This window comes from Podarcis bocagei, assembly GCF_964188305.1.
Source record: "Podarcis bocagei genome assembly, chromosome: 5".
NCBI classification, from domain to species: Eukaryota; Metazoa; Chordata; class Lepidosauria; order Squamata; family Lacertidae; genus Podarcis; species Podarcis bocagei.
In genome coordinates, this window is record NC_138129.1 from 19226210 (window position 1) to 19251968 (window position 25759).

Genomic DNA, 25759 nt, shown 5'->3' on the forward strand with positions numbered 1-25759 from the left:
TAATGCGTGGGAGATGGACTAATTAAATCCCTCCTCCGCTTGATGGTGTTTTTCGGGATTCTGAACCAAAGTGGGGGAAACCCTAACTTTTAAAAAAGGCAATTAAAAGGAGAGAGAGCGCAGAGGGATTGTTCTCTTCCGATTGCCCCGGAGGAGCCTGGCTGGTTGGTTGTTTACTTGCAAAGATGGATTCGGGACCCTCCGTGCGCCTCTTCGCTCCCCTTAAAGGGCATCCGATCCAATCAGGCGCTCGAAAGCGCTACGCCAAAGCCCCTCTGCGCGCCTTGCGCTCCCGGACTCAGCGCGCACGCTTCCATCACATGGGCGAGCCCAGCGGCCGGCCCGAGACTACAACGCCCGGCGTCCCCTTCTTCGCCCTGATCAATGGACCTTATTTGAATAATCTGTGAGCTCTTGGACTCAGGCCAATCAGCTGTCAGGGACCCATGATAAATCGCAATGCATTATTGATAATCATAATTACTCTGACATGCGCATTCCGGTCCAGGGGAGTAATTTCCCAACTCTAGGAATTTGTTGTGAAGAAGAAGAAGAAGAAGAAAATAATTGCTACTATTTTGCTCCCGATGCGTGTGCACCATGTCGAGGCGCAAGCAGGCGAAGCCCCAGCACATCCATTCGGACGAGCAGCAAGCCCCGCGCGCAGCAAATGGTAAGGGCGACACCGCCGGAGCTCGCGGGTCAGTCGCTAACTTTAATTGATGGGCAAAAGAAATCGACGAGGGAATCGGATCTGCGGGGGAGGGGACGGGGGGTGGGAAGAGAGAAAGAGAGGTCGCTTTTGTGCCAGGGGGTCTTTCTCCCAACGTTGCGCGCTGGGGTTGCTGGTTCGCGATCCTTGAGTGCTCCTTTCGGAATCTGGACCACTTTTATCCCACCTTTATTTCTAACGACGGCAGGAACGGGTCGGATAATGTGCGTGCTCCTGTTATTATTATTATTAATAATTTTAATATTCTAGGTTGGGACCCGTTCTCTCTCTTCCTCCTCCCCCCCCCCAAAAAAAATCAGTGTTGGACCTGGCTTCTGATCACTTTAGCTTTGGGGAGGATGAACTCTCAATACATATATTTTTATTTAAAAAAAACAACAACTCGGGCTTTTGTAGTGTGTGGGACTTCACCACCACCCCGCACCAGGGGGGGGAAGTTTCTATGGTGGTTCTAAGATCTCTTTAGCATCAACACCCCACCCCAATCCATTGTGTGGGACAATCTTGTCCTTAAATCCCAATGGATGTTGCTGGAAGGTAACTCATTTTTCCTCCTCCTCCTCCCCCCCCCCCACACACCTCCAGGAAATATTTCTGGGAGGGATGGGGCATAGGCGAGAGCAACACCTTTTGTAATGCAAGGCTGGCTGGCGGGGGGGGGTTTGAATATTTCCCCCCACCCTTCTATCTCTTTCCTTATTTGGATGGGTCTCTTCCTCTCTCCTCTCCTGTGCACCAAAAACTTTGGGACGATCTTGGTGTTGGGGTCGGAGGGAGGAGAGCGAGCGAGAGATCGCAATCACTCGGGACCTTTTGTAGCCTGACCTCCAGCCATCTTTGATTTCCGACTTCCTAAAATAACTCCGGTGAGCTAATATGGTGTGTTGGGGGTGGGGGGTGAGCAAAAAGGGAGAGATCTTTTTAACAATCTTCCAGAACTCGTGGGCGCCTCCTCTCTCATTTCTACTACTTCTTCTTCCCCTTTTCCTTCTCTTCTATCGCCGGTGCTTCGTGACTTTTTCCCCCTTTTATAGAAAAAAAGAAATTTGCTGGCTTTTACCTCTCCGGATCTCCTTGATCAAGGGAGGGGCTGCGTGTGGATGTTCAGCGCGGAGCAAAGGGGATGTTGGCAGAACTCGCTCGAAGGCGAAGCGGAGGGCTTTAAATTCCTGGGTGGTGCGAGGAGTTGAGACCGGGATGGGAGCTTGGGGAGCCTCGTCGGTAGCAAGGCGGACGTGGCAGGCTTTACGCGTCCGGGAAAGCTTGATTTCGACTCCCTTTTATTAAATAAAAGAACACGAATCGGAGGATGAGTGCAATAAAACATTGAAAGGGGGTATTTTAAGATTGGTTTATCGATGCAAACCAGAACCTTTGCAATTCAAGTGGGGGAGCAATCCAGCCTTTAGGGAATAAAATTAGTTTTCACAGTGACTTAGATGAAATCTAATTCCATAACTTGCAGATTTGTTTTAAAGTTGTTGTTCAGGGGCGAATGGAAACATTGGATGCAATCTTGACAGTGCATATTGTGTCTTTTTTTTTTTTGGAAAGGTGAGGGGGAACACGTTCAAAATAACCCCCCCCCCCGGAAAAACTCCCCCCAATGGATGGAAATAGCTGATAACAATGCATATTTGCGGGGGGGAGGGGACGGTCCTACTCGCGACCCGCAGGAGGTGTGGGGCTTTTCTCCCGCGGTCCTCCGCCTCTTTTCTTTCGAGCCCAAATGTGCGATTGTTGAGTCCGGTTAATGGTGATTTAAGAAAACGGCAAGCTGGCCAGAAGGCAATAAATCCCATGTTTAATGCATGACTGTTTTTCCTTTGTGCATGTGCTTAGGATGGAGCGGGGCGAAGCGGGGCGGCCACTGGAGGTGATGTTTCTTCCGTGTAAATCTCTGCCCGCAGCTGGGGAATCACCTCCGGGGGGCTCCCTTGAAACAAAAGGGTTAATGACGCCCTCGGAGTGGCGCGCTCCGGGAAGGCGGGGCGGGGAAGAAGAAACAAGAGGGTTATCGGGGAATTATGACTTGGAGGAGCCCCTATCCCGCTGCAGGCACCTGGGTTGCAAATAATACTTTTTTTTTTAAGTGCAAAACGTCGATCAAGTAATACTTAACTTTGCACCAACGAAGCCTTCAGCATTACTGGATCCCGATACTGCAGAGCTCTGTAACTGGGGGGGGGGGGAATAATGGCACGGCGGAGGAGGATAAGGAGAAGCCCCGCGTGTCACTAGCGCGCGAGTGCGTTATCCGTAGTAAAAACACTCTTTAACTCGCGCGGAATTGTTTGAAGGTAACTTCAGGCGAGGGCGCGCGGGAGGTTGCGTGGGAGAGTTGCTCTCTAGCGCCACCCAGGGGGCTCTGCCGGAGATGCGCCGCCGGTATTGGAAAAAAACGCATTTTCTCTTCATAGGTTCTTTCGGTTTTTAGTTGGGCGCTCGACCCGCTGAAATGAGATGCACACATGCCTAACTTTTCGGTCCTATCAGTGGGTAAAACGTAGCTGGTCACAATAACCCAATAACACAATATTTACCTTTTGCTGCTATTGATGGTTCTTAGAGGCTAAGTTAAATCTGCACGAGCGACCTGCCTCCTAAAGCGGTTTCGGGATGCCCTCCCTGGAACTGAGAATGTGTCCGTGGTGCCCTTGGGGCGAAGTGAGGCGGGCCTTAGTCTGCTTGGTGCCTGGATTGAGAGATTTGTCCTCTTTTCCCCCCCGTCCCATAAAGCAAACTAGCAAGAGCTGTGTGGAAGCCGCTCTGTGCTAAGTCACTTATTCATTTCTTTTGTTTCAGAAGAGTAGCTATTTCTTGGCCTTTTTTGCTGCAAGTGTGATAATAGAATTGGAAGGGGACACCCCAGGGTCATCTAGTCCAACCCCCTGCAATGCAGGAATCTCAGCTACTTTAAAAGAATGCGGACTTTGATAGCGAAGCTACTGAGTTCATTGGATGCTTTTGCATTGGTGAAACAGGCTGTGGCTCTTTAAAGTGCCAGGGAATGCTTTTTTTGTATTCTGTTGTCCAACCCCCCCCCCCCAAAAAAAGCACTACTTTCCTGGAAAGAAACCACAAAGGTTTTGCAACAAATGTCAGGTATAGAAGAGCGTCTGCCTTGCATGCACATAGGGATGAAAGTCAAGAACCTTGCCTGAAACTTTGAACAGTTTCTGCCAGTCAGTGTGGACAACACTGAGCTAGTGATGTGACAAGTGGAAGGTAGTTTTTGTGTTCTGTAAATGCATTTTTAGTTGCGGAGGGAGAGGAGTTGGGGGTTAGGAATGAGGGGAGAGGGAAATGAAACCCAAGAAGGAATATTGTTGCTTGGTACCAAGTGTAGCCTGCCCTCCTGTATTTAGCTGCAGAATAGCCCTGTGAGGTAGGATAAGCATGGTTTGCCCAAGACCCTCCCACTAAGTAGGGGTTTGGATCTGTGCATCCTCACATTTAAACTTGCACTCTCTACAAAACAACACGGAGGATGTAGGAGCTTTCTCAAACGAAGGAGAAATGTGATGGAGATCTTCACTTTCCTTTCATATTGTAAGGTAGAACTTTATTGTCCTGGAAGTTCATTTAATAATAGAAAAGAGGGAGTAGCAGAAAGTGTTGGTGGGTGTCTTAAAAACAGTTTCTCTCAGTTCCGTGCATAGATTGCGCATTTAAAATCACAGCAAGAACTTGAATATGCCCATATTGTTCACTTTTAAATATGGAAAGAGTAAAATTTGATCAGAAAATTCCTGCAAGGTTTCCTTCATATGCATAGCAAGGAGGCACAATGAAGCACAACACTTCTATCTTTGGGCTTCGGGGGAAATAAACACAAAAATTGTGAAGCAATCTGAGAACCATCTCAGTGAAGTGTGTGTGTATGTGTGTTTGCAGTTGTGTGGGGTGGGGTTGGGAATGTTGATGCTAACCTAGTGATCAATTAGCAGGTCAAAAAAATAGCAGGTGGGTCACTTGAGAACAATAATTGCATACTGAAAATTAGCATTTCCCCCTTGCATTTTATCTGCCCATTGTGTTTGATAACAGCCACAAGGCCAAATTCTTTTCTTTTTAATGCTGTGTAGAATGTAGAACTTTTTCTAACACTTAGGAAAGTTCCAGACCTGCAACTTGTGCACAGTTTCACTAAAAAAAGAAGAAGTAATTACTGCTCACTAGTGTGGTAAAACATGGCAGTTCTTTGCTATGGCAGCCATAACTTTTTAGACATGTGAACTGAATATCAAGAAATTCAACAAGAAAAAAGTTTTGCTTTTTAAAAAGGACCAACTTGCATAAATGGAAAGGATTAAGCAAAATAAATACCTTCTGATAAAATTAGCTCTCTTTAAACTTGCGTTGATGATAGATGTAGTGTTTATAGGAGCATCTTGAGTTTATTTTCAACGTGATAAACTGAGAGAGTCCCAACTAAGATTTCATTTCCCCTCTGTGTTCCTTGCCTTTGGAGAAATGAAATCATTTTTAAAGGAAGCAATAGGAGAATACCTGATTGGCAGGGTCGCTGGAGGCGCAAATCATGGGGTGCTGTGCATGATGCCTTGTTCTTCGTTTTCTTCCTCATATTCCCCCACCCCCGGAAAAAAAAATGCCAGTGGAACACTATATTGGTTGTAGTAATCAGGCCTTTTCTGTGAAACTCTGCAGCTTGTGACGTTTTGACAGAGCTGCTGCTCTAACCTTTGCCTCCTCCTGCCTGCTGTGGGTGGTAAGTTGATGTCAAGCTTACAATTAGGACTCTCATGCAATTGACCCTGGCAGCGGGGCTTTTGGCTGTTTAGCTTCGCCTTAAACACTGCGCTAGTGTTAAGTGTGGTTTGGAGCTGCCTTGTTTATAGTTGAGGGGTCTTGCTGGTGGAAGTAATTGAGTGCGGAAGAAGAAGTGGTCCTTGGCTAAGGTAGAAGTAAGATTTTGTTCTCGCCCCCTTCCCTTTCTCTTCTGGGCACTGAGCTGCGATATATGGGAGGTGGGGGTGTCTCTGTGCCCCTTCAATACTGGGAGGGGGCATCATTGGTAGTGGTGGAAGGGGCAGAAATTCAGTAGCTGTTTATTTCTCATTGATCTTTAAATGCAAACCTGGGTTAGATTGTAAAATAAAAATAACCTCTTTATGGCTTTTGCAATATTTTGCATAGGCAGATGTAGTGCTGTTTAGCAAATGCTTCGGGCAAAAATGCAGGATTGGCCAATAATACTGGGATGGGCAAAGTATTTCTGGTTTGTGCATAGATAACACAGCAGTTGCGATTCTCTCTTTGTGAAATGCCACCCCTTTTGTTCTGTCTTTTGTTGTTTTAAAAACAGTTCACTCTGACTATGAAAGCATACAGGTGTATTTAATATGAGCCAACACAAAAATTAACCCATTTCTGCAGAACAAAGCTATCTTCACTATAATAAATGCCTTTCTCTGGCCTCCTTTTGAATCTCCATGTTAATAGCATTGGAACAGATGTCCAGTTAAGGCTTTCATTTTAAGCCCAGCAGGTAACTAAGGACACATCTTAAAAGAAGCTTGTCAGCAATCAGTAGCCTTTAAAAAAAATGAAATAATCCCCTTTAAAGTTACTTCACATGGTAATGTGAAATTAAAAATAGATAAAGGTAAATCACCCCTGGACAGTGGACAATATAGAATCCTATTTCAAGGCTGTGTAATAGAGAGTATGTACCATTGAAACCTTTGTTTTTTCTTTATAAGTAAACATATTTGGAATCGCACCTGACAACTCTTTGTGTTTTCAGAGCAAAACTGCATTTAATTTGTTGCTGTTGTTACAGTTCGAACACAAAAAGGTTCTCCGTAGGACCACCTGCGTAACTGAGTAGTATTGACCTAACTCTAATAATATCTGTGTGGTTGTCTTCAGTCATGCTTGGAATATTGGGAATGTTTTACAGCAGTCCACCCCTCTCCCCCCAAAATCCTCAGATCCCTGTTGTATTAATGGAACACAAGCTGAAATGTCCAACTAAAGAAATTATTCAGAACGGTTACCAGTGGCACTGGCAATGATCTGAATGAGCAGGATAAGTGTAAACTTTAATAGACTTCAACATTAGCTGAACCAAGATCAACAAAACCTTTTAGAAAAGAATTTTGGAACGGGAGGATTCTCAAAACAGTCCAGTAATGAATCTGCATGCATTGGCCATGGACCGCTGACTTTATGTGGAGGGGGGAATGAACAGTGAGGGGAAAATGAAATGGAGTATTTTTGAGGTTGCAGACCCTACTCACTGCCATTTCTAATAAGCACTGAGTAATTGACTATATGGAGAGGGAGAGAGAAAGGGAAGCAGTCTTAAGTGTGTGTGTACAATGATTTAGAAAGGACACAGTCAACCAAACTGAAGTATTTTGAAAAGGAAATATTTCCTACTGAAATAAATGACTCCCAATCAAGCATGACGCAGCCAAAAATAAGTGCTTACAATAAGGTGACATCTTTGGGAATTGCTGTTTATAACTCAGTGGGCAACTTTTAAAGGCAAGGTGTATTCGTGTGTGTTTTAAATCTAATCTGCTACTTTGAAGCATGATAAATCTTCACCACTAATTTCATAATTGCAGTAGATTTTAAATGAGATTATCAACTACACAGACTTGGGCGTGAGACGTGAGGCCTGAATTGCTGCATCAGGTCTTATTTTAACATGTTCACATCAACATGTTAGAAGTTACTTTCCATCCATTGTACTCTGAATAATCTAAACGTGCAATCCTGTTCTGGAGGTTTGGCAGATGTAGGGCTTTCGGATTTTGTGAAAGCTCCACCATGCCAGCAGAATGCCACATGTTACCACTATTGTGATGGATAACACCAGCAGAACCGCTAAAATGAGTTAGAGTAATTGGGTGGGACTTTGGTGACACAAGGTATGAGACACTTAGACCGGATCCTAGCCCTCCTGACCCCAGTTGAAGGTGCAACTTTACAGCTGTGGCATTGGAGCAGACACAATGTGGCATCTTTCGTGGGTTGTGTGAGGGTCATGCTCAAGGCATGTCTCCATCATCACTGAGTTTGCTGGCTTCCTCCATTTGTGGGTGGCATGTGGCCATTGGTTCTTACTGAAATTGGTTCCAGGGTCAATGGCAGCATGCCTGCTGTTTTCTCCTTGGCTGGACCCTGATCGATTGTCGTTAGCAGAGTTTTCCGGGTCACCGTTTTTGTATTTTGGACAGTGGACCCTCTGGATACGAACTTAATTCATCCCAGGGGTCCGTACTTACCCCAAAAAGTCCATATCTGGAGGTGCCACTTCTGCGCACGTGCGCGGTGTGATAGAGCGCTTCTGTGCGTATACACTTCTGGTTTTCTGCATTCGTAACTCAAAATTACATTACCTGAAGGTAACGTAAACCAAGGTACCACTGTACTTGTGTTTTTCTTCCTCCCTGGCTGAACATGCACTAGAGGCTGTTCCGCCAACGTTGTTGTTGTTTAGTCGTGTCCGACTCTTTGTGATCCCATGGACCAGAGCACGCCAGGCACTCCTGTCTTCCACTGCCTCCCGCAGTTTGGTCAAACTCATGTTCATAGCTTCGAGAACACTGTCCAGCCATCTTGTCCTCTGTCGTCCCCTTCTCCTTGTGCCCTCCATCTTTCCCAACATCAGGGTCTTTTCCAGGGAGTCTTCTCTTCTCATGAGGTGGCCAAAGTATTGGAGCCTCAGCTTCACGATCTGTCCTTCCAGTGAGCACTCAGGGCTGATTTCCTTCAGAATGGATAGGTTTGATCTTCTTGCAGTCCATGGGACTCTCAAGAGTCTCCTCCAGCACCATAATTCAAAAGCATCAATTCTTTGGCGACCAGCCTTCTTTATGGTCCAGCTCTCACTTCCATACATCACTACTGGGAAAACCATAGCTTTAACTACAGTGGTGCCTCGCAAGACGAAATTAATTCGTTCCGCGAGTTTTTTCGTCTAGCGAATTTTTCGTCTTGCGAAGCACGAAATCCCATAGGAATGCATTGAAATTCAATTAATGCGTTCCTATGGTCAAAAAAAGTCCAAACAAAGCCAAATTTGGTACAACAAGAGTTTATTAAGTGCTCTTTAAAGTCACACATACTGTAAAGAGCATTTCAAAAATTGAAGGAACAATAAATTAAGTTTCTAAACATGACAGAAAAACATTTAAAAATCAACAAAGTGTACAGTACATTTTCTAAGACTCTGGGGGACAACTCGAAGAAGGTTCCTCTTCCACTCTTTGCTTCTTGCTGAAGAACCCCCTCCTCAACTGTTCCCCCAGCCACCCACCAAACAGAAATTCAAATCCAGATTTTTTTTAAAAAAAAACAGCAGAGTGGCCCAATGGTCACAGAAAATCATAAAAATGCAGGGGAAAAAACACAAGCTTCCAGATTCTTGCAAACCCCTCCCCAACACCAAGTCCTTGAATTCCAAACACCCCAACCCAAAATCCAAAACCCCCCAAAAAAGTTTTAAAAGTTTTAACTTACCAAATGGCTGCAAAAGAAGTTTTGGAAAAGCTTCAAAAATCACCAAAGTCTTCAAAAACCTCAAAAAAGGCTACCACACCACGTTCTATGAGTTGCTCCTCGAAGTCAAGTCGCAACTGTATTAACGGTGTTAAGAAAAAGGAAACAAACTTGCAAGACGTTTTCGTTTTTCGTCTTGCGAAGCAAGCCCATAGGGAAATTCATCTTGCGAAGCAGCTCAAAAAACGCAAAACCCTTTCGTCTAGCGAGTTTTTCGTCTTGCGAGGCATTCGTCTTGCGGGGGAACAACGGTATACGGACCTAACATAGCAGTGCCTTAATACAAGTACCGTGGTACCTCTGTTTAAGCACAGCCCTGTTTATGAATGGTTTGGTTTACGAACTCCGCAAAATTGGAAGTAGTGTTCCAGTTAGTGAACTTTACCTCTGTCTAAGAATGGAATCCAAAATGTGAAAGGGCACCGGTGGTGGGAGGCCTCATTTGGGAAAGCGCGCCTCAGTTTAAGAACGGTTTCGCTTTAAGAACCGTCTTCCAGAACGGATTAAGTTCATAAACCAAGGTACCACTGTACAGAGTTGTTTCATAAATTTCCCTGCTGGGAGTACTGCATTCCAGGTCTTCTTTTGGAGAGAGGAAAACAGAACCTGATATTCTGCAAGCATGGATATGGGATTAAGAAGTCTTAGTTTGAGGCATAGATATATACAGTGGTACCTTGGGTTACATATGCTTCAGGTTTCATACGCTTCAGGTTACAGACTTGGCTAACCCAGAAATAGTGCTTCAGGTTAAGAACTTTGCTTCAGGATGAGAACAGAAATCACGCTCCGGCGGCACGGTGGCAGCAGGAGGCCCCATTAGCTAAAGTGGTGCTTCAGGTTAAGAACAGTTTAAGGTTAAGAACAGACCTCCGGAACGAATTAAGTACTTAACCCAAGGTGCCACTGTATGTGTGTTTAGCTCTAAACTCCCAAATTGGAGGTGTGGATGGGCCTAGCATGTGCTCCTTTTCTTTTTCGTTCACATACACAGGATACCTGAACTGTATACAGTGGTACCTCGGGTTAAGTACTTAATTCGTTCCGGAGGTCCGTACTTAACCCGAAACTGTTCTTAACCTGAAGCACCACTTTAGCTTATAGGGCCTCCTGCTGCTGCCGCGCCGTCGGAGCACGATTTCTGTTCTCCTCCTGAAGCAAAGTTCTTAACCCGAGGTAATATTTCTGGGTTAGCGGAGTCTGTAACCTGAAGTGTATGTAACTCAAGGTACCACTGTATTCACATTTCTATAAAGAATGTCGCACTGTTAGAGTAGCCGTGTTTAAGCACCTGCTCTTCAGTCTGGTGACAAATCAGCCAAACTGCACAACTTCCAAAGTACAGGTAGTGGTTAGTGGCCTGGGTTTTTTGGCCACCAAGAATGGGTGGTAGGCTATTGTGGACTTGTGAGAAGTGGTCTCCAGCTGCTCTAAGATACCCTTTCTTTGCAGAGAAGTAAGACCTCTCTCAAGCCAACAGTTTTGCTGAACAGTTGCAAAGGTGAAGGGAAGAAGGGTCATAGGTCAGTGGGGGAGTGGCACTGGAGGTCCCAGGAACAGTGGGAGAGTGCTATGGCTATGAACTTCTTCTGGGCTTCCAAAATGTGTCTGTTTTGCCACCATAGAAAATAGGATGCTGGCTGGAAGATATGCCTTGACAGGCTTCCAGGTCTTATGATCGCTTATGTTTCAGGAGCAGGTCTGAGAATTGAAAAGTAACCCTGAAAGTGGCGTCGAATTTGCATGGGGGAATGGTGCAAGCCAGATCTTCTCATCAGCTTTTGTCCATTGAACTGGATTTCTAAAAATTAAAACCAGGGTGGATAAAAATCGATGGTTTTTAAAAATAAATAAATAAAAATTAGATTTTTTAAATTCAAATTGGATTTTTAAAATAAAATGCTTTTGGAGAAAAAAATCTATCTAAAGACAGTATTCTATTTATGTTACATTGTAGTCCAAAGGCTATTCATCAGGAAATAAGGATTTGTTTTAAGTTTTTCAGGTGTGCTAAAACTCAGTCTCCTGGTTTGTTTGTGATTTTTTTTAAAAAAAAATTAACCAGTTAACAAACATGGATACATATGCTATAATGTTACTGTTTTAGTTAAACAAATTGTTTAAATTGTTATTAAGGAAATGATTATTTTTCTCCTTTCAATAAAGTACAGCGGAAAAGTTGTCCAAATATAAACAGTTAACTTATTAAACCTCACAATAATTTCATAATTATCTGTCTATGTATTTCTAATAGTATAACTAAGTCAGTAATTTTTGATATAACTGTAAAAAGTACTCTGAAAATTGTATTACAGTGGGACCTCGGTTTAAGAACAGTCCTGTTTACGAGCGATTCGGTTTACAAACTCTGGAAAACCGGAAGTAGTGTCCCGGTTTGCAAACTTTACCTCAGTCTAAGAACGGAATCCAAACAGTGGAAGGGCACCGGCGGCGGGAGGCCTCAGTAGGGAAAGTGTGCTTCAGTTTAAGAACGGTTTCAGATTAAGAACGGACTTCCAGAACAGATTAAGTTCGGAAACCGAGGTACCACTGTACTCCAAAAATGAAACCTTCATCTGGTTGTAAATATTAAGATTATACCAGCAAGAATGAGTCTTTCTGTAAAAATAAAGATTTAAATCAAGTCTTACTGACTAGTGATTTAAATCAAATCCACCCTGATTAAAACCAGTCCAGCATAAGCTGTGATTCAAAAAGTCGGATGGACAGGGCAATAACATTGGATTTGGTGAAAGTGGCCATACTTTGCCTATTATAACCTAGTGGGCCAAGCTCCAAAGTATGGTGGGTTCCAGTTGTCCACACTGGCCATAAGCTCTCCATCCCTGGATATCTATACTTGTGGTGAAAATTTCCTTTTAAAAACAACCAAATGTTTGCAAGGCATCATCTTCTGCTATTTTCTCAAGCATGAGCTCTGTAGTAAGACATTTATTACTGAAGGAAGATCTTCAGACCAGGCTCTGGTCCCAGATCATATTCCTCTGTGGGTGTTTAGTGGTGGTAGTTCAAAGAAATGTTTTTCAAAAACTGCTTTTTCCACCACTCTGTGGGAACCCATTTTTGTGTGTGTGTTTGTTTGTTAATGCATGAACTTCCTGTTGAACATTTTCCATAAAATACCGTATTGATACAAATGATTCCATTCCTGCACATAATTTTGAAGACAGTGAATGTGCTTTTTGGGCAACATGTTTGTGACGGTGAACCCACCTTTAACTTGTTTTTGCCTTCAGTGCTTAAAATAGCACCTCCATTTTAAACAAACAAACAAATACCCCACCTGTGGTTTTTGCTTGCTGTTCCTCATAAATCTGTTCTGTTGACTACTATTGTGGGATATTTCAAAACCTAATTAATATTTGCAAAGCAAGCTGATGTAGACTTTGCTTGGCTGGCTTCTGGCTACTATTGAGGAAAGATTCTCCTTTCTGAGAGTTCTGCTTTGTGTCACCCTTGCCTAGATGTTGACTGGGACCCCAGCAAAAAACCCAACCAATATATTTCATTATTGAGTGAAGAGTAAACATTTGGGAAAGCTAGTGAAGAAATTTGTGACGTCATTAGAGGAACAGGGTATAAGAGAGGGCCTTCACCTCATAGGAATTTGCTTTTAAGGGAGAGGTGGGTGAATGGGTGGTCACACAACTAAGGTAAGAATGAAGTCAACTGTGATCTGGACAGGGAGGTTGAAGCCAGTGTGATGTACAGCGGTACCTCGGGTTAAGAACTTAATTCATTCTGGAAGTCTGTTCTTAACCTGAAAGTGTTCTTAACCTGAAGACCACTTTAGCCAATGGGGCCTCCTGCTGCTGCTGTGCCGCCGCGCCTGCACGATTTCTGTTGTCATCCTGAAGCAAAGTTCTTAACCCGAGGTAATATTTCTGGGTTAGCAGAGTCTGTAACCTGAAGCGTATGTAACCCGAGGTACCACTGTAGTGGTTAGAAACTTGGACTAGGACTGAGGAGACCTGAGTTCAAATCCCTACTCTGCCATGAGTGTCATGGAGTGACCTTAGACCATGAGTAGGCAAGCTAAGGCCCGGGGGGCCGAATCCGGCCCAATTGCCTTCTAACGGAATAAGCTGGTTTTACATGAGTAGAAAGTGTCCTTTTATTTAAAATGCATCTCTGGGGCATTTGTGGGGTCTGCCTGGTGTTTTTACATGAGTAGAATGTGTGCTTTTATTTAAAATGCATCTTTGGGTTAATTGTGGGGCATAGGAATCCCCCCCCCAAAAAAAAAATATAGTCCGGGCCCCCAGGAGGTCTGAGGGACAGTGAACCAGCCCCTTGCTGAAAAAGTTTGCTGACACCTTCCTTAGACAGTCATTCTCTCTTCCCAACCTTACTTTACAAAGTGGTTGTAGTGACTCATTCTGGAGGTGAGGACACCATCCTGCAATGTCCAGGGGCAGGATAGAAATGGAGTGAGTGGGAATGGATAAATGTCTCTTGCCAGGGGAATAATGTGCAGGTGCTGTTAGGTCTGCATGCACATGCCATTATAACTGCATGGAAAGAACAGAGTTGCTATCTTTGTGGGTGTGGGGCTTTGGGGGGGGGGGAATGCATTTTTGTGCATATTACTAGGCCTGGGAGCTGCATTGCAAAATTCAGAGAAGAATGGACTTCAAAGGTGATAGCTCTGTTTTGGTTCTTGGATTGCTTTGGAAAGTGCAAAGTGGATAGTGCAAACTGCTTCCCTTCAAATGCAGATTGAATCTAATTTCTCTCTACCCCTAGCTGAGAGTGAGTACATAATACATCTTAAACAGGATGAAAAGTGCTGATTCCTTTCAGCTCACTAGGGTGGGGTGAAGGGAAGGAATTGTTCTCCTCTCCTCATACTGGTGGGCATTTAAAAAAAAAATCAGACTCTGTACTTCCAAAAAAACTCCAGTTGTCTTGTCATATTCCGATGCTGTACAAAGTTTCAGATTAGCTTGATGCACAATGACCTAATGATTTTAACTTTTAATGTAGCAAATCCATTGCAAAAGCCCTTTTCAGCCATTCTCTGTGTTTTAATTGAATGTTGTACAGTACTGAAGAAGAAATGCTGTGTCCACAGCAGCAATTTCTGCTTCGACTCTGCATGTGTTTCTTGAGAAAGACCTGAACCTGAGCCCTTGAGGTGCAACCTTGCAATAAACATCTGAGATAAACATCTGCCCTCCTCCAGTCTTTCCCCTCCATAACGGAGTGACATGTTTTTTTGTAATTTCAGGGAGTTTACAAAATCTCCTTTCTGTTGATGGTGTAAACACCCGGGATCTCCACATGGGGGAGCATCTATAAGAAAAACTAACTTGAGGGAATTTGCAGTATAATTCCATAATGTTGGCTATTACTTAAAGGGGGGGGGGAAGAGTTTGTATGGTCTTCCTTTCTGTATATAAGGTGGCACAGAGATGAGGCATCTCATTCTTGCACTTGCAGGTATATGTGAATGTCCAACTTGGCTGTGTTTGTGGGTGCATTTGACTCCTTCATGGATAAGTGTGCTCTCCTGATGTACGTCATTCCTGTTCAGAGAGCTTTTGCAGAAATCAAATCTTTACAGGATCAGGCTGTAGCCCAAATAGGGTCCAACCCCATACAGAGATAGGAAGCCTGCGAGGCATAAAGCCACACTGCCACAGGTGGATTTGGGGAGGGGGGAGCTCAGTGATGGTGGCTGATGGGACTAATCAGGTGTAAGGCACCAAGGTGAGCAGTGGGTAGAGCCAATGACTGGTGGAGCCAACTAATTCTAGTTTCGCCCCCACCCACCTAGAATCAGAGTTTGAAGGGACACCGAGAGTCATTAATAATAATAATAATAATAATAATAATAATAATAATTTATTTATACCCCACCCATCTGGCTGGGTTTCCCCAGCCACTCTGGGTGGCTTCCAACAAAATATTAAAATACAATAGTCTGTTAAACATTAAAAGCTTTCCTAAACAGGGCTGCCTTCAGATGTCTTCTAAATGCAGGAATCTTTTGCCCAATGTGGGCTCAAACGCACGACCCCAAGATCAAGAATCTCATGCTCTGCTGACTGAGCTATCGCAGCAGAGTGGGGAGGAGGCTGACAGGTTGTAAATAAGAAGGCAGGCAAGTGAGAACAGACTGCGATTGATGGGGGCAGCGCCCCATTCACCTGAACGAACCAGCCTCCACTGATGGGGTATGTGTGTGTTGCTGTCAGCACACTTTGAGTTGCCTCTTACTTTGAGCTGACCCTGTATTGCACACCTGGACTTCTTTAGCCTACCTGTAGACATTGGAATCTGGTATTGGAAGGCAATTTGCATGGATAATGTACTCTGTCATTGCATAGCTTATAAGAAATACTTTAAACTGGGGTGGTAGAGAGCTTAGCACCCAGATTGCTTTGACATGTGGCAGCAATGGGAACTGGATTTGGGTAAAAGGGATTGAAAATCCTCCTTGATTGCACCTTGCATTTCCAATGTGCAAATGTCTTGGTCTACTAGCCGCCTTTTCCCAGCAGAGACATCTGATTGTGCTTTTGTTGCTGTAAAAGAACCTTGCTCTGAGACCCCTTCTCTCTCTCTCTCTTTCTTTCTGATGTCTCTTTCTAGGGAGTCCACAAGACGTCCCAGGTGACAGAGGGGGCGAAATGAGTTCCAAAAGGTGCCGGACGGAGGAGACCAACATCTGCGAGAAATGCTGTGCAGAGTTCTTTGAGCTTTCCGAATTCCTCGAGCATAAGAAAAATTGCACTAAGACGCCACCTGTCCTAATCATGAATGACGGCGAGGTCACGGTGCCCCTGGAAGACTTCCCTGACAGCTCCTCGGGGAGTTTCCCCAGCAATCAGATGGACGGTCAGACGGCCAAAGGGAGCCCTGCCAAGAGTCACTCTGCTTCTGCGGAGAAGAGAGGAGAGAAGGTCGGCGCTGAACCGGAGGGAGGGATGTATCTCAAAACGGAGCCCCCTGTCGCTCCTGCGGCTCATGAGTTGAGCTATATGCCCAAACCTAAAGTACCAAACACTAACGTGACTTTGCAGTCCATACGTGGCACTAAAGTGGCTGTCAACCAATGTACCTCGGAGACTGTGTCTCCATCCATGGCTGGCCTCAACGCCATCCCCATGATCCTTGAGCAGCTCGTGTGCCTACAGCAGCAGCAGCTCCAACAGATCCAGCTGACGGAGCAGATCCGGATCCAGATTGCCATGATGGCCCCCCACATCCTGCACCCTTCAATAGCTGCTGCCGACCCGCTCAAAGCTTTGGGAGCCCACATGTCCCAACAACTGTCAGCTGCCGTGGCGTTAATCGGACAGAAAGCTGGGAACCAAAGCCTATCCCTGGAATCCTTGAAGCAAGGCAAACTACCTCATTCGAGTGCCGGCGTGCCGGCCGCTGTCTCTATGGCCGGCGGGCTCACGCCAGCGGCCATCTCCTTGAAGCCCGACGCAATCAGAGGCCTGTCGGGCGCCATCTCCCGCTTCCCGAACCCTTTGCTACCTCAATCGTCCAGCTCGGTCATCTTCCAGAACCCGCTTTCGGCCATTTCCCCAGCAGCGGTCGACCCCTCGAAGAAGGTGAAAGGGAAGCTGGCCACCCTCAACATGCCCGAAAACAAACCAAGCCTGGAAGAGCCTTCCTCCTTCTTCAAACACAAGTGCAAGTTCTGCGGCAAAGTCTTTGGCAACGACAGCGCCCTGCAGATCCACCTCCGTTCGCATACGGGCGAAAGACCCTACAAGTGCAACATCTGTGGCAATCGCTTTACGACCAAAGGCAACCTTAAAGTGCATTTCCAGAGGCATAAGGACAAATATCCCCAGATCAAAATGAATCCTTACCCTGTACCGGAACACCTGGACAACATGCCCACCAGCAGCGGCATACCCTATGGGATGTCTGTCCCGCTGGATGAATCCAACCTTATTGTAGACACCAAGCCCATCTTGACTGCACTGCCTACCTCTGTAGGTGCCAGCTTACCTCCACACGCTTCCAACTTGGCAAGCAGCAAGGATTCTTTTGCCGGTGTGCTTCTGAGTGACATGCAGCCCAGGCCTTCTCCGGAAAGCGAAGGTGGGTCTTCATCGGGTACGGCGAGTCACGAGTCGGGAGTCGAGCAGAACAGGAGTTCCCCGCAGGCCGGCTGCAGTGCAAGTGTGTTTCACGTGGGCAGAGCTGGTGAGCAAGGCTCCGAAACGACAAAGCTTCAGCAGCTGGTGGAGAACATTGACAAATCCGCGTCAGACCCCAACGAGTGCCTGATCTGCCACCGAGTCCTCAGCTGCCAGAGCTCCCTCAAGATGCATTACCGCACTCACACGGGCGAGCGGCCCTTCAAGTGCAAGATCTGTGGCCGCGCCTTCTCTACCAAAGGCAACCTCAAGACGCATTATGGAGTGCACCGCGCAAATACCCCCTTGAAGATGCAGCACTCCTGCCCCATCTGCCAGAAGAAGTTTACCAATGCCGTGGTGCTGCAGCAACACATCCGGATGCACATGGGCGGACAAATCCCCAATAGCCCAGTCCCAGAAAACACGCGGGACAACACTGAGGTGGAGGCTACTGTAGCTGAGAACAACGGAGACCCGTGTTGCCTGGAGGATAATGTGGAAGCCATGGATACAGAAGATCTGGAGTCACGGGATGGCCTCAGCCACTCTTCCAAGCCACTTGCCCCATGTGGTACTCCAGGCGAGCCTACGAGTTCTGTTTTCTCCAGCATTTCAGCCCTGGAAAGCCAAATGAAGATGGTAAACTCCACCTTGTCCTTGCAGCGCCAAAGCAGCCAGAAATGCAGCGATAATTGCTCAGGAGAGAGCGATGGTATGACCAATGACTCTTCCTCAGTAATGGGTGATGCAGACTATCAGAATGGCAGCCGCAGTCCTGTTGCCTCTGATTCAGCTTCTTTCCCAGCATTGTCTCCAGCCAACAGTCAAGCAGAGAGCCCCACATCCAAGTCTCCAGACTTTAGCATCCAAGAGGACAGTGCAGCGGGAAGCAAGGCTGAGGGTCCCGAAACCCACACCACGGGTCCTGAAATCCGTCCCGTGGAAAGGGATAGTGCTTTGGATCTAACTTATGGCAGTATTGGTCGAAAGATTATCAAAGAGGAACCTGGGTTGCTCTTCCCAAATGGAGAATATGGTGAGTCACTCTTTCTTTCTTTCTTTCTTTCTTTCTTTCTTTCTTTCTTTCGTCCCCATTACAGTTACTGTTACATCTATGGGTGTGTGTTTTGGCTTCACAGCTTGCTGACTGTGCCTGGCTAGCAAGTCTCTTGGACCAGGTATGGAGAAGCAGTGGCATTCCAGATGTTGATGGACTACATTTCCCATCAGCCCTGACCACTGGCTGTATTGGCTGGGGCTGATGGGAGTTGGATTTCGACCATGTCTGGTGTGCCAGAGGTTCTCCAACAATGTGCTACAGAAAGGGAGCACCCAGCCTGGGAGACTCCCAGGTTGGAGAAATGCTACAGCTGCTCTCTTTGTGGAATTGGTATTGGTCTTTCTCTGGATCTAAAGCTAAGCAACATGATGGGAGGCTTGAGAACAATCCGATGTCCTCTTGCCATCAGATGAGCAAAGTAGAAGTCAGGTAACCACTGCCTCTGTTTCTTTGCCAGACTTCTGCTTCCTCACCATATGTCTGCCCAGTTGGTCCCAAATTCCCAGTGTCTGTAAAGCATCAAACCCAAATGTAATCATAAAGACATGCACATCTAATGACACAACCCAAGATACTTAAACTAGTTTCCTTGAGACAGGAGCAGTTGGGTGGTTTATTTTCTTTTTCTCCCTTTAAAGAGTGCTAGGGATACATGAAGGTGTCTGATTGAACAGTACAGTGGTGCCTCGCAAGACGAAAAGAATCCGTTCTGTGAGTCTCTTCGTCTAGCGAGTTTTCCGTCTTGCAAGGCATTCGTCTTGCGGGGCACCACTGTACTCTCACTGATGGGAGAAAGGAAAAGTTTGGTTTCTTGTTTCTTCCAGACCCCCAGTTGTTTAAAATGGGTTGACTGTATGGCTAAAGCAATGGCTTAAGAAGTAATGTGAAACTTCTGTGTTGCCTGCCCTACCCCCTCAGGAGGTGCATATTTCATAGAATCGTAGCATTGTAGAGTTGGAAGGGACCCAAGGGTCATGTAGTCCAACCCCCTGCAATGCAGGAATCTCAACTCAAGCATCCATGACAGGTAGCCATCCAACCTCTGCTTACATCCAACTATACACCTTCAGGTGTCTCTCTCTTCGTACAAGTAACCTTTTCAATTAAAATAGTCTCATAATTTTCTGTTGAATTTGCTGCTGTTGTTCATTTACAAAGCTTCAAATTAATTTCTCATTCATTTGGGAGGAAATGTAAGATAAATTTTCAGCACAGCACTAATTGAGATCATCCCTGTCATGTAGTCCATCAAGGTCATATATACAGATGATCTTGGTGGCTGCTTTTATTGACTGTTGAATCTTCTCTTACGTGAGACGCTCCCAATCAAGGATGATCCCTGTGTTATATCTTAACAGTGCAACAGCTGTCACCAAGTCGCTGGCCTGTGGGTGGCATTTGTGCCATGCAGATAACCTAGGAATGATTTCCTTCGCTGTTGTTGCCCCTCCTTCCCTCCACCAGGGCCAGCAGTAGCACAGAAAGTTCCCCATAAAGCAGCCATGTGGAATTAATCTTCCTGTGTTACTGGTGCTGTGTGGGACTGGAAACAACTTGCTGCAAAGGCAATAATATCAAAGAGCCGTACCACATTAGACACCCAGACAATGCTAAAAGCTGAAAGATGAAGGCAGGCAAAAGCAATGACTTCTTTGCACAGTTGAATTCCCTTCCACAAAAGGTAGTGCTGGCCACCAATTTGGATGGCTTTAAAAGAGGATGGGACGCGGGTGGCGCTGTGGGTTAAACCACAGAGCCTAGGACTTGCTGATCAGAAGGTCGGCAGTTCGAATCCCCATGATGGGGTGAGCTCCCGTTGCTCGGTCCCTGCTCCTGCCAACCTAGCAGTTCAAAAGCACATCAAAGTGCAAGTAGATAAATAGATACCGCTCCGGCGGGAACGTAAATGGCATTTCCGTGTGCTGCTCTGGTTCGCCAGAAGCGGCTTAGTCATGCTGGCCACATGACCCGGAAGCTGTACGCCGGATTAGATTGTAAAACCATCTCCATTATGGGTGGGTCTAAAAGAGTTGGGAGTTAACGCCTAATACAACAAAGCTATTATAACATCAAACTTTCGACATACGTCTTCTTTTCATCAATTTTTTTTTAAACATCATTGAAAAGTACTGCAAACTTAGAAAAAGACGTCAAAACCTGTGCTTAGCGAATACAAATTTAGCAAAAATTGTATGACACTTAATTGTCATTAAAGCCTCCTTTGTTACCCACCCAAAAGCAGAGGGTCTCTCTCCCCCCACCACCCGTAGGTCTGGAGACAGGCATCCATTTTAAAGGATGACATTTGGCATTGGGCAAGCAGATTTGGCCTGCCTTTCCTGCACCCCTGAAGCCCACATGCTCCTCATGATCTGCTCCAGAAGGTCCCCTAATCCTCCAGAGCAGATTTTGGGATGCCTGTGGAGCTGCAGGGTAGGTGAGAAGTCCATCTAGTCCAAGCTCCTGTGACCAACTGGATGGATGCAGAGGGGAAGCTCTCAAGCTGGATTTGAACCCCAAATGCTCTATTTCCTCCTGAAGTTTCCAGCATCTGATACTGCAGGCTCCCTCTCATGAGTGGGGACAAAACAGAACCACCAGGGTTAGTTGCCTCTGATAGCTTCATCCAGCATTAATTTTTCTAACCTGCTTTTAAAGTCATCCAAGTTGCTGGTCATCACTGCCTCTTGTGGGAGAGAGTTCCATAGTCCTAACTTCGTGCTGTGAGAATAAGTCCTTTCTCTTGTCTGTCCTGAATCTGAGTCCCATGGCATGAGTGGTAGTCTGTTTGGCTGGTGGACAGACCCTAGAATTCTATCCAAAGAGAGGTTTCCAGGTACACATTATTATTTTTTGTCCTGCTCTTGTAAAACAAGCCACTCAGCAGAATGCATATACCGACGGCAACCAGCAATCCTATTTACAAATGACCTTGTGCTTTTGTGCATCTGTCTCCAACCTAAGCATATGATCATATGGTGATTTGTTCGCATTTGCTCAGCTGGATTTTGTGTGTGTGTGTTAAAAAAAAAGTCACTAGGTCCTTTAGAAACATTGAATCAGGCTCATCGCATTTAAGGTACCAATGCGTTCTCTGTCCCCCTTTTGAAATTATTCTGCAGGTCGAAACAGCATCCACCCTGCTTTTGTCAGAGCGCCGCCAGGTCTTATAAAAATGGAAGTTCCTAGCGATCGCTCCATTACCACGGCCCATTTTATTGGCCCCCATGTGTTGTCGTCCTCTGGGCCTCTGCTGGTGCCGCCCCCTCGCCGGACTGCGAAGCAACATATCTGCACTACGTGTGGCAAGAACTTCTCTTCGGCAAGCGCCCTCCAGATTCATGAGCGGACTCACACGGGCGAAAAGCCCTTCGCCTGCACCATCTGCGGAAGGGCTTTCACCACGAAAGGGAACCTCAAGGTGAGCCGAGGAGGGAAAGCACTGATTTGTATTCAGGCGCAGAAAAAATGAAGTATTGATCCCTCGCTTTTCTTTCTCCAACCAAAATGGGACTGCTAGTGGTTGCTGTGGGAAAAGCCAGAACAGCAGCAAACGTCTGAAGCTGGAACTGGTACTGTGGTCAAATGTGTCACTTGTCTCCTCCTTCCTGGGACCTTCCAAATGTTCTTGAGCTAAAACTCTCATCATCCCTGACCCACTGGCCATGCTGGCTGGGTCTGAAGGGAGTTGTAGCTCAGCAACATCTAGAGAACTACAAGTTCCTCTGCCCTACTTTAATTATAGTCCAACATGAGTCCCTCTGTTGGGGTGGGGAGTGGGGCCCACCATCAGCAAGCCCATATGTGGCAATTGTGGCAACCTAGTCAGTTGTGTGGCAATTTATAGTCAATTGTGGATGTTCCTGCTGCATTAGTTATCAGTTGTTATTTTAATGGTGCGCTTTAATTAATTTGTGATTAATTTAGGTAATCAGATTGATTTAATTTAATTGTGATTTATCTTGATGAGAAGAGGGGCTCAGGTGGACTTAGTGTGAATACCTTTGCAATCCTCCTTTTAAATGCATTGACTGAGTCGGAGCAGAGCCAGTGTCTGCAGCCCCTCTTCTCTCCATGTCTTGAATTTGACTTTGACGTAGAGGACCACATTAAAAGGGCTTGTCTTTGTGTTGTAAAATGCCTCTTGCAGAGCTTCCTAAAGCCCACAAGAGTCTTAACTTCATTGACGTTCAGAAGGTTCCTGCTGCTTTAGCTCTTGCCGGGAAAACCCAGCACGGAGAATGTACCATGTTTGTGGGGGTAGGGAACTTCCCCTTGCCATCTGTCCCCTTCCCTTTTAATCACTTGCCTCTTTAATCTCTTGCATCTGTGTAGCATCGTCATTCCTGGGAGCACAGGGCAAGGTGCTTGGGGTTATTGCACTTTGCCCAAGTCACAGTTCTGTGGCTGTGGTTTGAAACTCTTTCACAATGTAAATGCTTTACCCATAGCTCCCATTTGCTTCTTGCCAATGGATCGGTTAGAAGTGGAAACATCATTTTGATATTTTCCCCTCCTTCCTGTCTCTGTTAAGGTTCACGTTGGAACTCACATGTGGAACAACTCCCCCAGGCGTGGAAGAAGACTGTCCATCGACAACCCCATAGCTCTGCTTGGAAATGATCCCAAGAAGGTATCAGAGATGTTTCCCAAGGAGGTTGTTCCTGCCTCGGTCAGCCTCGATCCCTCAGCATGGAACCAGTACGCTGCAGTCCTCAGCAACGGCTTAGCCATGAAAGCCAACGAGATCTCTGTCATCCAGAGTGGCGGTATACCTTCTCTTCCAACCACAATTGGGGGAGGTCCGGCAATCAACATAGCAATGAATTCCGCCACAGTCTCCAAGATGGATGGTTCCCAGTCTACGACTGGTTCAGAGATCGAGAAGCCCAGCAGCACCGCCACAGACACTGTGCCAAAACGCCAATTCCCTCACTTTATGGAGGAAAACAAAATTGCTGTCAATTGAAAGCCAAGAAAACTTGAGAGGAAGCAGAATGGATTTTTTTAAAGGAATCACTATAGAAACATATATATATTATATTTTTAAGAGATTACACCTCAAGTATCCTTATTTTCCTATCAATGTGCAAATGAGTCTATGGTTGTCTTTGTAAAGAGTTGCCCAGAGTACAATCATGCTGGTTTTGTTTTGTTTTGTTTTTTGGGGAGGAGAGTCTATTTAGGGCTCTCCTCTTTTTTCCTTTTCTTTTTTTGGAAAGATGCGGGTCTTGCAAAGTAGTTCTTACGTGGATGACTTTAATGTGTAAAACGTTGCCCGTTTTACAATGTGAAAATCCAAAACTGATGAACATATATACCTCTTTTTGTTTCGTTGTTACGGCTTAGAAATCAATTGTGGCTTCGAGAAGAGCAGGGTCAAATCAGTTGGCCATTCAGAGAGGGACACAGGGAGTTTGGCACTCCTGGAATTCACGACTGATATGTGGAAAATAATTATGCGGGTAAATATCCAAGAATGCCACCCTTTTAGGATAGTACCTTTTTGTGTGTGTGTGTGGTTTGTTTTTAAATGTGGTTTTGAATGTAATATTACTATAATGCCTACTGGACATGCAGATCCCACTTTACTCAGAAGAATGTGTTGTTGGATATGAAAATACATTTTTAAACTGGCACTGTCTGTTTAATCCACGATAAACCTTAAATACCTTGTACTGGTGACTGCTGCTTATTTAAAAACTACATGAATGCATGCACGCCATCAAGATAACTGTGCCAAAATCCTGATTTTGCAGTGCATTGCTGTTCCACACCCACTACCACCCCCAAATCCGCCACATTGCAGGGAGGAAGTTGGGAGAGACTCATTGAACGAGCAAGAGGGTAAAAGCTTTGTATATACTGTCAAAAGGGAATTTGGATCCTTTGGGGAGGCCGAGTTTGGAATGTTCTGCTGGGAATCTCAAGGGACTGCATTTTGGAAGCAGTTCACGTAGCATGAGGAAACCTTTCGCCTGTTCATGCATATTTGGTTTTTTGGGGAAATGTCTGTATCAAGATTCTGTATTTAAAATGAAGTAGGAGGGGGATGAGGGGTGTTCTAATTTGCTAAGACACCTCCAATTCAGAAATTCAGGGTGCAAACCACCCAGATGTTTTATCTGTATGGACTTCCTGTGTTCTTGTGGTGCATTTGGAGTTTGTACAGGAGAAATCAAGGGTTGCTTGCAGGGGCTGACAGCTTCCTTTTTGACTTTGTGTATTTGCATTTTTGGGGGGAGGGGAAAACAATCCACCCCCCCCAAAAAAAACCTGATGGCATTTGTGTTTGTATGAAGGTTACTGGGATGGCCCTGTGGATTCTAAGTTATCTACCTCATTATTATTATATTATTATTATGTTGTTGTTCTTTTTGTAGTGCTGAGTGTCTATTTTTCTATCAAATAACCACTGTATTAAACTTGAGATCCAAGCAGAGGCTACTGTGCACTATTTGAACCAAAATATGATATGCTGGTAAGAATGTCTGACGATGTCATGGTTTGTTTGTTTGTTTGTTTGTTTGGGGGCTTTCCCCCCATAGCCCCTCCCCTCCTCGCTTCTGCATAATCTCTTTGTGGATGTGAAGCTACATTGGAAAATAGAGCTTAGCATTCGGTATTAAAATGACTTGGAATAAACATATGGCTTCTCCCCCGCCCCCCGAATTCAAGGGTCCAGCTGTGCTCATGTGGAAGGCTCATGAAACAATGTGGATTCAGTAATAATAATAATAATGAAAAAATACACTTTACTTGCACCATGTTGTTGCACCTGAACTATATTGTGTGTGTGTTTCTCCTCTCAGTTGTTGTTGCTTAGGATCAGTTTTTTGCCAAGTTGTGCCTTTCCTGCTGGACTTCGTAAAGAACACAACCCTGTTTACACTGTAAAATGGATCTTGTTACATTGAACATGCCAAAGGTTCATCCCAATCACCAAATGTCTCTTCTGAGTTGAGAATGTATGGACTTTTAAGGAAATACTGTGTAGCTTTTTTAAAAAAGAAAACTTATCTACTGAAACGTTTCTGTTGATGTTACGAAAATAAATTTGGGATGACTTTTTCACACTTAATGCATCTAACTTTCATTTTTGTGACGTTTATACAGCTCTTTCAGTGTGACAAGGTGCTCCATAACCAATGCTCAATGTATTTATGCTTTAAACAAAAAGAAAATCTGCACACAGGCTATTCAGATTCTGGGAATTGTATAAATTCTGCCAAATGGGGTGCCCCCCCCTTTTCAAAAGTTTGCAGTACAGTCGTACCTTGGATCCTGAACGCCTTGCGA

General features: G+C 45.3%; 1 protein-coding gene across 4 annotated transcripts; it reads left to right on the forward strand.

The window, feature by feature from the left end:
* Positions 1-504: 504 nt before the first annotated feature.
* On the forward strand, positions 505-25536 carry SALL4 (spalt like transcription factor 4). 4 transcript variants are annotated; one of them, XM_081196060.1, is made up of 4 exons: positions 505-673; positions 15890-18436; positions 21583-21881; positions 22995-25536. In XM_081196060.1, exons 1-4 carry the CDS (start codon positions 601-603, stop codon positions 23427-23429), a joined length of 3354 nt encoding a protein of 1117 aa, XP_081052186.1. In that variant the 5' UTR covers positions 505-600; the 3' UTR covers positions 23430-25536. The 4 variants fall into 4 exon arrangements, with proteins under 4 accessions (XP_081052186.1, XP_081052187.1, XP_081052189.1 ...); XM_081196061.1 differs by lacking the exon at positions 505-673 and adding an exon at positions 1233-1270; XM_081196063.1 differs by lacking the exon at positions 505-673 and adding an exon at positions 1515-1599.
* The last annotated feature ends 223 nt before the right edge of the window (positions 25537-25759 follow it).